General features: G+C 36.3%; 1 protein-coding gene across 1 annotated transcript in view; it reads right to left on the bottom strand.

Moving 5' to 3' along the window:
• Positions 1–16,166, bottom strand: part of SLX4IP (SLX4 interacting protein) — a 63,932-nt gene that overhangs the window by 31,797 nt on the left and 15,969 nt on the right. The window contains exons 2-3 of the mRNA XM_010192262.1: positions 10,140–10,259; positions 6,637–6,760 (exon numbers count right to left, since the gene is read on the bottom strand). Of these exons, the coding sequence (XP_010190564.1) occupies positions 6,637–6,760; positions 10,140–10,259 (244 nt within the window). The remainder of the gene's footprint in view (positions 1–6,636; positions 6,761–10,139; positions 10,260–16,166) is intronic.

The raw sequence follows: 16,166 nt of genomic DNA, 5'->3' as shown, positions 1-16,166 counted from the left end.
AGAAGAAAAATGTTTTGCTGAAAAAAAGATTCCTTTATTCCCTGTTAGCTGCCACTAAAAATGGAAAAAACATAATCTGAAACAAACACAGTAAATATTAAGTACAAGACACTAATAAAAAAATTTTCATAAGTTATTGCATGAGTTACTGCATACTTCAGGGAGCTATGAGGCTTTGTTGTCACAGACAGATGAATGTAAGTTTAAAGTTCACAAAAATCTGCAGGACTTGGCCAGAAATCATAAGTAAGTCCATGGTAATGAAGCTGCAATATAATTCTTTTGAAAGAGAGAAATTACGATGTGCAACTGTAAACATCAAAGTCCATTAAAAAGACTTCTGTCCTCCTCATTTCCCTGTGGTAGCTTATCTGCTGTAGCTTACTTTCCCTCCAGTTGCACCCATCACAATTTTGTGGAGTTACACTTTAAGAAAGATAGGTGGAATTATTCTAGTTAAAACTGAACAAAGCACTGTTCACAGAAGAGGAGTAAGAGTTAACAGCTGGAAGGGCGGGAATAAATCAGTTTTGCTGCTACAGGATTGTAATATAGAACATACCCTACAAACATCTTAACACAATTCATGTTCCACAGTAATAGCAAACACTCCTAAAGCAAACAAGGGCAGTCTGAAAAGGGTGTTTCCCCTAAAAACATCATAATGTTCAAATTGAAATGCAAGGCCAGAACAGTTTGGAATATTTACTATCATGATTTACTGTATATTTTTGTGTGCCTACAGAAGCCAAACAAATAGTTTCATAAGCAACAGAACAAAAATGTATTTTCTTATGAAACTGCATCTTATGCATTTTTTTTATTAAATAAGATGTGAACTTTGACTCCAGATTTTTGTAAGGCTGAACTATTCATAACAGTGCTTGCACTTTTTCCAGTTTCTCATTTTAGTAAGCTTATCAGAATTTAATGTCTGAGGCTTCTATCTGTTTAATAAAGTTCAATCCTGTTTGCAGCAAGCAACTAAGGGGAAAGATGGACAGAGGGACACCCACAGAGAAAACCTGATCACAGTAAGCCCCATTTCCTTAGAAAACTAGGTTAAAAATATAAAGAAAATATACACAATCCCAGAGAAGGTAGATAAAATCAAGCTGGGAGCTCGCTGTGCCATGTGACAGCATGCTCTCTGATTATTTTCACTGTATAAGAGACTGTACAATAAAAAGATCTGAAATGAGAGCAAAAATGTTCCACCCTCAAGCCAAGAAAAACAACAAGGATGCTAGGGACAGAACGAGAAAATATCTGAAAATTACTTGTAGGATAAACATAGTTAATTTTTTCCTCTCTCAAGAGGGGGAAGAAGGTCAGCTTACAAGATAACTTCTCTCTTCCTTTCTTGATTCCTTCTATCCTTCCTTCCTTCTCTAACGTGGACATTCCTACCAGTCATATTTTCTTTCTGCATCCTCCTTTCTGTTTCCTTTGTGCCACGTGTAAACTTCGCCTTCTTCCTTAATTTTCCACAGTCCTCCCTTCGCCATTCTCCTATATTTAACATCTCCACTCGGTCCTCCTTATAGCCTCTTCTTACTTAAATCTCATTGTTCTCAATCAAAACCAGCCACCTGCAGTAGAACATGAAAAAATAGGCTTTGCTTTTAGCTTGTTTAAATCCACAGCAGGGGAGCATTATGACACACTAAGATTCCTGACGTCATCACTGAAAAGTATTTGATATTGAGCAGTGCAAGAGGTGGAAAGAGAAAATGTATGGCACATATATATAAAAACCTAAGTTCTAACTATATATGTGTAAAGTGAAGTAATGGGATATTTTTAATGAATGAGAGAAATTCATTAAGATGTGGGGTCTGTTACTGGATGGCTTTACATTCATTGAACTTCAAATAATGCAACTGAACCACAACCGATCGATACCATTCTTGCATGATTTTGGCATGAAAATTGGATGCAGGCAAAATGAAATTTATTAAAATCTACCCTATTTTAGTTCTCTTAAAAAAACCAACTCAAAAATCTAATAAAAATCAAACCATTTTGGACATTAATTAAACACAGGAAACTGAAGGTTTATACCAAAGCTTATATTTAAAAACTAAATTAAAGCTTACTTTGGCAAATTGTTCCTACTGGTCATTTGGGAGGGGTAGGGAAATTGTTCAGACAGAAGGAAGAATAGGAAGAACTTGCTTGTCTTGGCTACTTTCTCTGATTTTTCCATTCTCTTCTCCTGTGTGTAACACCCACAGATTTCCTAATGAGATGGTATGCGACCCACCACACACTGCTGTGTGGGTGTAACTTAAATGAAAAAGAAACGTAAATGAACAAGTAGCATGCATGGATATTTATATTATGTGCCACAAAACTGAAAGGTGGTATTAAATAATATTAAACATAATGTAACATTAATACTAAAAAGAAATTGTGATAAGTGAAAATTTTCTCTCCCAAATAGTTACAGTAGCCAGTTTAAGAATAGTCTTCGCTTCTCAACAGATCTAGACAGCAGGATGAGATCTGCTCATTAAAGTAAGGTAGCTTAGCTTTTATTTCTTTAAAAAATCCTAACATAACTATTTTGATCACTGAATCATAGAATGTGTTGGGTTAAAAGGAACCTTTAGAGGTCATAAGAGGTAGTCTAAAATCTAAAAAAATCTAATACTGGTCTAATTATTCTGATTCTAATAAATTTTGAATACATCCTGCAATGTAGAAAGCAAACTAACCAAAATTCACTTGAAAAGATTCAAGTTTAAATAGGGGTGGAACCTAACCTGCGGTACTTGAATTGGTAAATATGCTCATCCTTGCAATAGCAGGAGTTTTACAGCAGTGAATTTTTACAGACATGCATAACTTTGAGCAAAGGAAACCCCATACAGCTTGAAGAGCTTAAAAACTCTTAATAACCTCCAAATGCAACAATAGCTGCAAGCTTCAACACTTCAGCAGCAGTACCTACATTATGTGTATATAGTTGGTATGCGGCTAGCACATCTTTTTGTGTACTACAAAACACTGTAGGCCAAACATTGGCCAGCTATCTTGCACTTCATCTGTTTGTGGGAAAAAACCAACCAACCCCATAAGAATATAGCTTTATACTCTGCAAACAGAAGCTATGATGCTAGAGAGGAAGAAAAATACAAAACGTTTTGGAGCCATAGTTGAGTGATGATAACTGCTAAAGACTGTGGCTTACCTAAAAGGGTCAGTCCCTTAGAGGTAGGTCCCAGTTGCTCCAGTGAACACCCATTTATTCTGTTATTTCCTTCTCAGCTAAGAACAGACTTGAATGTAACTTGAATAAACTTGAATCTTGGACTTGAACAAAGCACTCCTTTCTTACAAATTACAGCCCTAAGCAAAACAGGCTGAGAGAAGAGGAAAGAGAGAGATTTGGAAATTAAGTTCAACATGAATGTTCATTATCACAGACTGCTGTCTTCCTTTATTTCTTTAGCGTTAATTAATGACAGTGAGATTAACTGCAGAAATCTGATGGAACAGTAATTCTACCTCATCCAAAGTAAATATTCTTTAATCTCAAACTGTCACAGATATTACTGATCATGTCCTCAAATGTATATCCTTAAGTTACTAATTTTCACGAAATAAGGGGAAGAGTCAAGCAGAAGATCATTTCACAACCCTGGGATCAGCATACCAGTATTTTTACTGAAAAGTTCATGATCTAAAAGAAAATATGAGACCCTAAAGTCTCATGAACACCCTCAAATCAGTGTTGCATCTGTCTCCATACATAGGTGATCAGGCCTAGTCAGCATGGGTTCAGGAAGGGCAGGTCCAGCTTGACCAACCTGATCTCCTTCTACAACAAGGTGACCCACCTAGTGCACGAGGGAAAGGCTGTGGATGTTGTCTACCTGGACTTTAGTAAGGCCTTTGACACAATTTCCCACACCATCCTCTTGTAAAAGCTGGCTGGGCACGGCTTGGACGGGCATATGCTTCACTGAGTAAAACACTGGCTGGACAGTCAAGCACAGACAGTTGGCAGCCAGTCACAAGCAGCGCTCCCCAGGGCTCAGTTTTGGGGACAACTGTATTGAATATCTTTATAAGTGACATGGACAAGGGAATTGAGTGCACCCTCACAAGTTTGCAGACGACACTAAATTGGGTGGTCATGTCAATCTGCCAGAGGGTAGACAGGCTCTTATAGACAGATCTGGACAGGCTGGATCCATGGGCCAAGGCCAACTGCATGAGCTTCAACAAGGTCAAGTGCTGGGTCCTGCACCTGGATCACAACAACGCTATGAACACTACAGGCTTGGGGAAGAGTGGCTGAAGAGCAGCCTGGAGGAGAAGGACTGTGGGGGATGGCTGACAGCCAGCTGAACATGAGCCAGCTGTGTGCCTAGGCAGCCAAGAAGGCGAATGGCATCCTGGCCTCTATGAGAAATAGTGTGGCCAGCAGGAGTAAGGAAGTGATTGTGACCCTGTACTCAGCACTGATAAGGCTGTGCCTTAAATACTGTACTGAGTTTTGGGCCCCTTACTACAAGAAGGAAATTAAGATGCTGGAGAATGTCCAGAGAAGAGCAAAGAGGCTGGTGAAGGGTTTAAAGCACAAGTCTTATGAGGTGCAGCTGAGGGAGCAGGGGTGGTTTAGTCTGGAGAAAAGGAGATAAAGGGGAGATCTTATCACCCTCTACAACTACCTGACAGGACATTGCAGCAAGGTGAGTGTTGGTCTCTTCTCCCTGGAAGCTAGTGACAGGACAAGGGGAAATGGCCTCAAGTTGTGCCAGGGAAGGTTTAGGTTGGATATTAAGAGGAATTTCTTTACTGAACATATTATCAAAGCACTGGAACAGGCTGCCCAGGGAGGTGGTGAGTCATCATCCCTGAAGGTGTGTAAAAGACGAGTGGACATTGTTCTTAGGGGCACACTCCAGTGGCAGACTTAGTGAGGCTGGATCAATGGTTGGACTCAAAGATCTTGAAGGTCTTTTCCAACCAAAAACATTCTATGATTCTATGAAAACAATTCTCATGTCTGGCAGTTTTATCTTATAAAGTCATTGTTTTTGAAAACTTACTTTTTACCGAGACAGGAAATTTAAAAAAATAAATAATAAAAAATACCACTTGGTAAACAGAAACATAAGAAAACCTCAACAAATGTCAGAAATTCTGATCCCACCCACTGTAATGTCCCTCTGCTTTCACTGGAAGAAAATTCTGTTTGTTCACTCAAAACCAAAAAAGTATGGGGATCATGTGTTTTATATACATTAATAATATTTTACAGGGATAAAATGTAGTTATAAATTGCAAGGGAAAAAAGAGCTTGAAAAATCCTTTAGTGTCCTGAAGTACTTTTTACTTATGCAGTACTGTGTTCTTGTGGGTGGAAAAATACCCCTCTGGTCATGCCATAACAATCTTCCTCCCATATATGCCTAAAGTTTTGCAATATTAAGCAAACCATACAGTATTTAACCTTTGTTTCCTTATTAAAACACTCATTAAAACTGATAATTTTTAAAGCTGTAACTATCAACTAGAATTCTATAGGAACAGAACTTCTTAATAAATGAAAATATTTTGTGAGGCAAAGAATTTGTTCAGAATTAAAACTGTTAATATGATATACATTAAATTAAAACATTTGTGTTAGTATACTGGTTGTATATTTTAAGTATGTAATTACATTCATTGCAGAATTCTTATTTCAGTAGAGATCTATTTCAATATGTTTAAGGAAATGTGAGAAACCATAGCCAACACAGGGTTTTACTTTCACCTCTTGCTGCTCTTCTTTTTTGTGACCAGTTTATAACATACTGCAGACTGATAATAAAAATAGATTTTAAAGTCTTATTTCCTAAGAACTACTTTAAAAAGAAATTGCTTTTGTGCTAGAACACCAACAGATAAGCCTATCAACTGTAAAACCCACCATGATGACCAGAACAGCTAGTGAAATTACATTAAACAAAAAATGGCAAGCCATTTAGCCCCAAAGCTGATCCACAATTGGAGCACGAGCTACTGTGATCATTATCTTTAGTTTAAAACATGCATGTACTCAAATTGCACTTATTAGTCTTCTCCATTGTCACAGACAGGAAAAAAAAAAAAGAAAATGTTTCACTTGGGTGAATGCTGCTATTACTGTTCTCTTCTGCACACTAATTACTCCCATGGTCATCAATGCTACTGCCAAACCTTCAGTAACATCAGTGAAATGTCAAATTCCACTTATCACATCATAGCAGCTTTTTAAGAATGAACAGGTTGTCAGAAGAGGGAGAAATAAAGATACTACTTCTAAATTAAAAACTTCTAAACTAATGTTCAAATACAAAGGAGACTTGACAAACCAGCAAGATTTCCATCAATTTTGGAGGATCCAGGATTACACCATTTACTAATTCTAATGATAGGTTCCCATACTAATAGTACAAGAGTTATGTTCATTTTTCAATTATGTAGAAAATTAAAACCCACTCAGTATTTTCAGTAACATTGCTGAAGTAATTTCAGACCCAAACACCAGGTATTTCAAGCTTACTGGCTTTACTGGTGGCAAATTTCTCATGGAAAAAATAAACAGCAGCAGTTTCCACCATACTTTAATTTCACAGTAAATTAAATAAATTATTTTACCAGTAAGAAACAAAGGACCAGAGGGTGCATGTTCCACTGATTTCCATTGACCACGCTGTTTAGGTGCTTCCAAGTAGTGTCTGACCCTTGAAGCAACAACTTCTTCTAGCAGCATGCAGACCTCCTGAAAGAGTAACCATCAGCCTGCTTAGATCTAAATTTACATACACGCCCACAGACAGGCAACAGAAATCAATACAAAAATCACTCTTTTTCACATAAAAAGGAAAAACATCTGCAATTAAGTACTGAGGTATTACATGGAAGGGAGAAGTACACAATTTAGGAAGTGAACAGGAACAAGCTGGGGGGAAAACAAACAATTTTGCTACAGAACCAGAGAGGAACTACATTACGAAATTCTCACTTGGCAGATGAGATACATTATATTACAATGCTAATCTTTTTTGAACAGCAAAACTGTTTCATTTATATGCAAAGTAGGAAAAAATACATGGTAAAAACATATCATAACATCAGACATTTAAGCAAAATATCAGTAAAAATCCTCTCAGAAATTAACAATACACTATTTATCTGCAAGAATCCTTATAAACCACAACAGACATTTTGGTTCAATTCAGTGTAATTTTAGGGGTAAGACTCAGAGTTAATTAGGTCACAGCAATCTAATTTCTCTGCTTCATTTTTATTGTTCTGCTCCTAAACATAACTGTTCATATCTTTCATACTTCCTTCAGCAAAGCACAATAAAAACCACATACAACTTAAGAAGAACAAACTCTTCAGCCAGAATAACCATAGAAAGTACTTGGAGTAAAAGCAAAAAATTAATCTCCTGAATATCGGAGTAAGTTTTCAGATTAATACACACACACATATTTGAGACTTTTCCCTCAGTATTCTCATTTTCCATTGTGCCTAACTATGTGTTCACAGAAATGATACTTTGTGGTACACAAAAATATCATTTTACTTTTTACAGTATTTGGACAATAGACAAAATTATATTAATACCATCTAAACTAAAATAACTTGGCTTAAAATTTACTGTTGATTAATCTAGAAAGTATGCACAGCAACAGATTTTTAATGTATCGCTCTACATGAAAGCAATGCATACATTTTAGTCAACCACAAACAGTATTTTCTCCTTACAGTAAGAAATAATTTTTCCTTTCTGCTTGGAGAGTACAATTATAAAATACTGTATCTACTCATTCTTCTGTTTAACTCATTAAAGTGATCTCATTACACATTCCTTCACATGACTATGCATTCAGGTTAGAATGAAAAGGTCTAGAAGGCAGCGGAGACACAACAGGCATTTGGTTCCTTCTACAAGAGTAAAGATTAGCATGCGCTTCCTTAATGTACAAGGAAAATACTTTAGTTGTTATGCTTATGGAAATACTATTTAAATGCTTCTCCGCAAAGAACTATATAGACCTACATCCAAGAAAGTATCAACAAGAGCAGGCTTCAAGAGAATAGTCTCTGTGCACTTTCCACCACTAAAAAGAACTTGTAACCAAGACCACCTATATGCACACAGAGAGATTATAGCAATGACTCAGACAAAAATCAGTTTAAAAATTGTTTCTCAAAGTACTTTGTTATTCCAGGGGAAAAGAGATAGGGCAAAACGGGCAAGTAAATCTGAAAGGCAGAAAAGAAAGAGAGAAAAGGTCCCCAGATGCCTCGCTTTGCATCTCGCAGCAATCCCAGCATGACTCTATACACAACTCAAGAGAGCAGTGTGCAAACTGTGGTCTTCACAGTGCTCAGTCAGACAGTATGTTCTATATTTTTTTGCACCAGCCTCATGCTTATGGGCACTCATTCAGTTCCCAGCAGCTGAGAGGCCAGCATCCAGGCCTCCTCCTGCCTGGAACCACATTGCCAACCCAGGCTCTGCCATCCCTTTTCCACTGTAGTGTCTCTGCCCACCTAACAGCCTTCCAGGTGCCTCCATCTCCTGCAAACAGCAGCCACTGACTTTCATCGAGGGTTAGCAGAGGACCAGCAGAAACCATGCTTGTGTTGCAAGGGGTCTAAGAGGCATCTGCTTTTCCCACAAACAAGCAAAAATAGCACAACTGGTATTTCCCAGAATTTGGAAACAACAAAAATGCAGAAAAATACTTGCAACGAATATGTAAAAGCTCTCATAAAAAAGTAATCTGTAGGCATAATTTGCCTGTAGTATCTTACTGACCTTTTTCTTCTCACTTTGACAAGCCTCTGCATAGGACTTGCAGGAAGCGAACTGTAAAGTTATTGGAATCACACTTGGTTGTTGAAAATATGCAACCTTTGTACTTCACCAAAATGCGCGGTCACAGAAATTTAATGAATGCTGCCCTGTCATGCCTCTTTTTTAAATCAATCATGATCTAATTTCCTGAAATTCATATCTTTTGTTTTGGCAGCCTTACAAAATACATTTTGAAAACACTTAAAAGTCAGATAACCAGGAGAGCAAAACCACTTATAAATAGAAGGGGTAATGAGTACTCATTTAGTCAGAAAAAAAAAAAAAAGAAGTCTAAAAGATTTCCCCTGTTTTCTTCTTAGTCTGCCTACTAAAGCACAAATCAGATGAACCACATACTATTAAATATTCTGCTTTTACTCTCCCAGGATATTAATTTATTATTTATTTTAACTTTATTTAAATGTATTACTTTGAGACATACAGGGATGCTCTGTAGTGACAAGTTAATTATGCCATTATTAGGAAAGCTATCTGCTGAAAATTACCGTAACAGAGACTTGCGGGAAAGTCCACAGGCATCTGAAACATGTCCTGCATTCATTTTCAACAGGGAACTTCTCAAGTTCCCACACAGACTGAAACAGGGGAAAACTCCCACTAGTAACTCATCACAAGGTTATAGCAGAAATCACACAGAATCTGATGAAAGTTACATTCATAATTTTGCTAGTCACTGATGGCACTGATTTCCCAAAATTTAATCTGTTTTCAGGATATGTAAATGATACTCTTTAAAAACTGACTGGGAGTTTCTTTTTGCAAGACACAATTATTCTACTATAGTTTGTCATGTATAATCATATTTTCTTGCACTTTTTAAATGCAACATCATTCACAATTCTTGGAACAAGAAAAAACAATTAATAGAAAGATATTTCAACAACAAGCTCTGCAAAAATGACACTTGTCACAATCTTGTTTTATACCACTCAAAATAATTCGAAAACACTCATGAGAGATATGTTTTTAAATTTAGAAGTCAGAAGAATCAAAACAGCATGCACACATGCATGTATGCACACACACACACACACACACACACACACACACACACACAGAGTTTAAAAATTAAAAGGCAAATTGAAAGTGGTCATTAGTGACCCAAAAAGCACATATGGCTGACTTCAGGGTCCCACAGCAACCACTGACAGTTAGGTATATTCTCAATATTCTCACAACACCGAAAAATTCTGAATGGTTGAAAGCAATTCAGCTTTTTGCCTGCAGCCACATGCTTTTGAAGTAGAATTGATATTTGTTGTACCTCTTTCTCATGATCTGAAAACCAGCTGGTGTCTTTACTGGAGCCTTGAGGCAAAACATGAACATCCACCAAAACAGCAAAGTTCCCACACTGGAAAAAAAAAAAGTTCAACTGTAGCTGCTAGGAAGCACATGTTGAGCAGACATGGAGGTAAACAATCAGGTAACCATATGCATCTGATTCAGAGATACAGCAGGCAGAACATAAAACTGTGGAAGTTTATTATCAAGTATGGAATTACAAATTTACCATTGTTTGTGGGCTTAACGAGAAACAAGAGTACCAGATATATATATCTTGGATAGTTCGCTGGAAAGTTTAAACAGTAACAACAAGTACATGGAATTTTCTTCTGCTATCTATATGGCACTTTTAAATCAGAGTTCAAGCAAACTTTAACATGTGAAAAATTAGCTATTCCTTCACGAAATTCCCATCATTCTATTTTCTGAGAATTAAGTACCATATTAGTTATCTAGTTGTATTTTAAATTTATTAAGTCCTTAAAAATTCTGCCTCTTTTTAAAAATTTTCCTCTCTCCAAACTATCTAATGTAAAGAACAGCAAGTTTGAAGAACTTCTGGTAATTACCTAATATTCATTGACATCTGTCATTTAGCCAATAGTATACATAGAATTTTAACAAGGCTAACCTATTAATAAACACTATATATATATAGCTGTTAGGATGCTACAGGCTATATCCCAAGACACATCAACTATTTCTGAAATTTCTTAATCGGCCATAATTGGGGACAGTGTGCCATACATGGTTTAATTAATTTCTTTTGTCAGTGCATCAGTCATTACGATGACCTTCTAATATAAGCAAGAGTGAACGGCACAAATACATCTCCTTACCTCTGCTGTGCACTAACTCACTCCTAGCAAAAGAATACTGCCTCTTTTCATGCACAGAGGTAGGGTGCATTACAAGCTAATGCTTTGCCTTTCTACTGGAACACAGCACCAAATATCACTCAGACATCCTTTAACTAAAAAACTTTCGAGGTAAAAGCTAATTCTGTTCTGGCTGCTTGTGTTGCACTGGTGATGCAATAAACTCACTCTTTAGGAAGCTTGGAAATATGCAGTCATGGCAACTGCACATCCAGAACGTCTGATGGAATAGAAACAACATCCTGATTCCAGACAAATCTCAAATGCCTGTGTACAACCAGCATTAGACAGTTTGCGTTTCAAGTGGACATTGCAGCGCACGCTTCCTGTTCTAACTCTTTCTCCATATTTGCTCTTCTCTGCCAAACATCTGCAAACTCTAGGATGGAATTTCGACTGCTAACAGAATTAGTTCTAGAAGTAGTTTTTACTCTATAGTTGTACATTACCTACAGCCTAAGAGATACATCTGTATCTTAGGCTTATGGTATAGCAGAAGTACAGTACTGGAGAGTACCTGTACCTGTGCAGTTAGTACAAAGAACAAGAAGATTTAGCATCAATTTTATTAAATAGAACAGCATATTTGGTAAATCAGAAATGTCTAGCTCTACAAAGCACATCAATGTGTAATTTATCCATGAACAGAAGTATTTAAATGATTTAAATAAAATTACAATATCATCAATGACCAATATTGTATCTAAACTAGAACGCATAAGCTCAGCACATGAAACAGGCATTGTAAAATCAGTTTGACAAACTTCTAAGTTACTTATAGGTACTAGTCACTGAAAGAACAGAATGCTTTGATCTATTTTATCAAAAGGCTTCTCTTTTCTCCAGAGAACCAAGAATTACCAGATGGCTGCAAAAGCAAATCTCCCCAAGCTTTAAGTTGATGACAAAATATCTCTCAAAAATCTCTAGTGAATCATTTGTCAGCTTCAGCAAACTTTGAGTTGACTACTGAACTTCAAAGTTAGCAGACACTGTATATTATAAAGAGAAAGTCATTAAATTATTCATGGTTCAGCACTCATAACAACGAACAAGTACTTGATACATCACAAAAATTCAAATTATCAAATGCTACGTGTTAACTTGCATCATTTCCTATTGAGTACAGAAACTTTATCTAAAGATACAGATACAAAATATAAAGCTGTTTTTCAAGGAGAGATGTTTGCAATTACTTTCTTTTGAATGGCAATATTTGTCTCATTTGCCAATCTTGAAACAATTGGAAAAAGAAAATAACTAACCAAGTTTGAAACTATATAATGGAACAGTTCAAAATTATCTTAAAAATATTACAAACAGACCAAACATTTGTAGTACTTCAAAGAAAAACAAATATATATAAATAATGCGTAAATCCTTGCAATAGACAAGCGTTCCCAATGGAAGATTTCTATCCCTGAGTTTTGGAACACCCTCCTTGCAGAGAGCATACCTGGAACAATTTCAACATCAAAAAGCCAACACTTTTGCCACTCAATTAGAACAGCTCAGGACAGGATGCAGGGAAGTATAACTGTCACAGACAAAGAGGAATAAGGAGAGTAAGAGAATATAAGCACAGATCTTTCTGGGTCTCATTACCTCCTATTCTTCCTAACTCATGAACAAGAAATAAACAACAGCTCCCATGCAGGCTCCTTTGCCTTCTGAAATTATACAATACATTGTGTACCCTCCGCCTGTATTTATACTTTATATGCCCACACATGGTACAGCTTTATGTATGAGATTTACAGCTTTGACTGCTCCATCAGTGAAGGAAGAGTTTTCTGTACAGACTAAATTCCAGTGGAAATATTAACAGATTTGATGATCTTATAAAAGTTTCTAAGTACTTTTTATTTTCATTCTGAAGACAGATGATTCCATGAAAATACTAGTTTTTATTTTAGAGAAAATGAAGCGTTACCACTCGTGGCTGCAAGAATCAACTTGTGACTCCTAAGTGCTATAACTGAAAAGCAAACAAAAAGAACAGAAATGTTTTATTTTATATGTTTTCAAACTATCAAAATTTGCACTGGAAATGGTTATTTTTGAGGCGTGATTGTTAAAATTGAAACCTGTACACCTGATTTGTTAGGAAACATTTTCATCAAGTATCACTAGAAGAACATTTCACTGAAAAATTAAAGACAGAAACAGAGGCACCAATTTGAGATCCTCCATAACTTTAGAATCGGAAAGCTCAAATTTTTTTTTAATAATTCAAAAAACTCTTCAGTTTTACAAGCTGTTTTTTAATGTTATTAGACTGTTACAGTAAGTACATTAACAGTCATTGTTATTAAACAAAGAGATTTAAACAATCTCAGAATGTTGTTAGTGTATTGTTGTACAGTAATGGCATCTAATTCAGAACATATTTTCAGGAATCAAACTGTTTATACTAACATACCAAACACTTGGTAGATTCTGCAAATGGAAAAGATGCAACAAATGGAATGAATACAAATGCAAAGTGGTAAGTCAGTCAAGGAAATTCATCTGCTCATAACCTGTTAAAACCTCAGCCCCAGATAAGCATGGTGGATTACTATCTCAAATTCCCCAAGGAGCAGATAAACCCAAACAAATACGTTTTATTGCTATACTCTTTTTTTTTTTTATAATCAGGGTGCTCCTACATAGGCATTCTCTCTTTAAACTGAATCTCTTCAAATAGCATAAAAACAGTCATTATAGACAAAAATACTTGGGATACTGGGGATAAGCATGGTGAGTTTGTATTCAATTACCTCATTCCAAATGTGCTGTATCATTAAGCCAGACAGGACTGGAGAGCCAGCCTCCCAAGACACATATTAGCATTTCCCATTTCTGTGATTATGCTACAGATGCGGGCTCCAGGGTCAGAATTAACTGAAGTTCAGTTGAAAAGGAAACATATGATAGTTTGGCTAGCTTTTGGGGGCAGGTGGGAAGGAGGCTAGCTGTAACTGTCACACATGTTTTCACTTTCCAGCAGGACAGCTGCAAACATAGGTGACACTATCAGTATAATAATAGCAGTTAGCTTGAAGTTTGCTGCCTCTGCTTCAGATCAAAAGGGTCTTTGTAGTACCAAAAGCTTGAGGAGTTTCTTATATTAACTGGTCTACAGAAAGACAACCCCTTTCCCTATAAACCCTGCTTTGTTTATAGTCAATTTTAATTAAAGATGTCCTACTCTGTAAAACTTTAGTTCTCCAGGTTAAGCATATAGGGACTGTTTCTTTCTAAATTTACTTCTTCCTTTAAAGTTGTGGTATTTAGTTACAGTGATCATTTTATTCCACTCATGACAACAGTTGAAAAAAAAACACCTACATGCTGATAATCATTCAAAACTACCATAATGCTGGAAAAGACTTCCAAAAGTGTGATTTACAGGAGGTTTCAACAGTCTCCAGGTGACAAAAGCATGGCTAGGGCATTTTGTGGAAAAGAAAAAAATAAATAAATAAATAAAATTAGATAGATAGGTAGACAGATAGACAGACAGATAGATAAAGAAGCTTAAGTGAAATAAGTTGTCTTATAATAAACAGGAAAATTGTAATATATTCCCTTTTTTCAGTAAATGTTCTACATTCAATTATGCAAGTTCAAACATCTACAGCATTAAGTACAGTTATGTATTGTCATTGGCCAGTACATCGTGCCGACTAGATTATGGCCATACCTGTACACTATCTTCATTTTTTCCAAACTCTTTAGAAGAAAAAATTTGTTCTCCTCCTTTACCTTTCTGACTCTAAATGAAATGATATATTACTTCTGTTTATACATAAGCACCAATGATTTTCGGTAACTTGACTCTTTATCTTTTCCACACCAATAGGAACAGGCAGAAGTCTTTTAAGTGAGTGTACAGCACAGGAGGGGTATTTGTCATCACACAAAACAAACTTACCCATAATTTTCAATCACATCTAGGAGGCCTATGATTTGAGGCAATATATTGCCAAATTTCAGGACACACTTCATAAGCAGTCAAACGCTTCAATCTGCATAAACACATGGCTCAAGATAGTTTTATACCAACACTACTGCTGATGGCTATATGGGGGCAGAGGAGGTTTGGTGACACCTGACATCACGCATTTCTCATTCTTTAAAGTAGATACAGTTACAATTTGGTATGTGCATAGCTTTTCCACATATTTTTTTCAGAATCTCCGGTGTCTGTTTATGTGGGGTTTTCCTTCTAGGAAAAAAAAAAAGGCAGGGTGAGGGGAAAGGACAGAAATTTTTTTTCACTATACAGTCAAGTTGAATAGAAATAGCGCCTCTCCAGTTACTTTTCAAAGCAAGGTGGTTTTTTAACTTTGAATTTCAAGACAGTGTTTAGAAAACAACAGCTCAAAAAACAGTGATCGTTTTTACTGTCATGAGATTAATTGGAAGGTCATCCAACAAGAGGAACCAGTGATTAAAAAAAGATTGCTTGTCAGCTGATTCAGAAGGAGAGAGAACAGACCAGAGAGAAGGCTCAATGAAAAAGAAATCAGAAGCAAAAGTCAGGAAAAAAGCATATTCCACTTTTGACCTTTTCTCTTGTCTGTATAAAAACTGCTTGGTTCTGGAATTTTGAAAATCTCATAATTTGATATGAATATTGTATGACTCAGAGAGATGAGTTGTAACCCCAAACCATCCTCAAAGCTGAGCCTACATTACTGGGGAATTCACAGCTGCTTGTACTAGAAGCAAAATGAGACTATAGGATCTTGAATCACAAAAAGGGGAAAAAGATGGAAGATATACACAACTGGAAGAGTAAATAGAAACTCATACCCACAGATCGAGCTCTGCTATGTTTCAGAATATATGTTTCATCAGGGCTGTATATATTATGAATGTCCAGCAAACAACCAGACTGCCCTTCAGAAATTTCAAATGGGTTTCTATTTTATTTGCTAGTTGTTTTGACAAATCGCTGGTCTTGTTCAAGGATTAGGATTATAGCCATCAGCTAACATCGCCTATCTTTTTTTGTCCCATGCTTTCAAAAATCTATGGGATTTGTAAAAAAATCTATGGGATTTGGCGTTTCTGTAGTTACACAGTAGATCAAAAGCAAGGACTTAAGGTGGTCAGACTTGAAGATCTATCCTCAA

Source organism: Mesitornis unicolor, unplaced genomic scaffold (genome assembly GCF_000695765.1).
Source record: "Mesitornis unicolor isolate BGI_N332 unplaced genomic scaffold, ASM69576v1 scaffold4529, whole genome shotgun sequence".
Taxonomy (NCBI): Eukaryota; Metazoa; Chordata; class Aves; order Mesitornithiformes; family Mesitornithidae; genus Mesitornis; species Mesitornis unicolor.
Note: the sequence above shows the minus strand (reverse complement) of the source record. Positions and strands in the feature narration are given on the sequence as shown.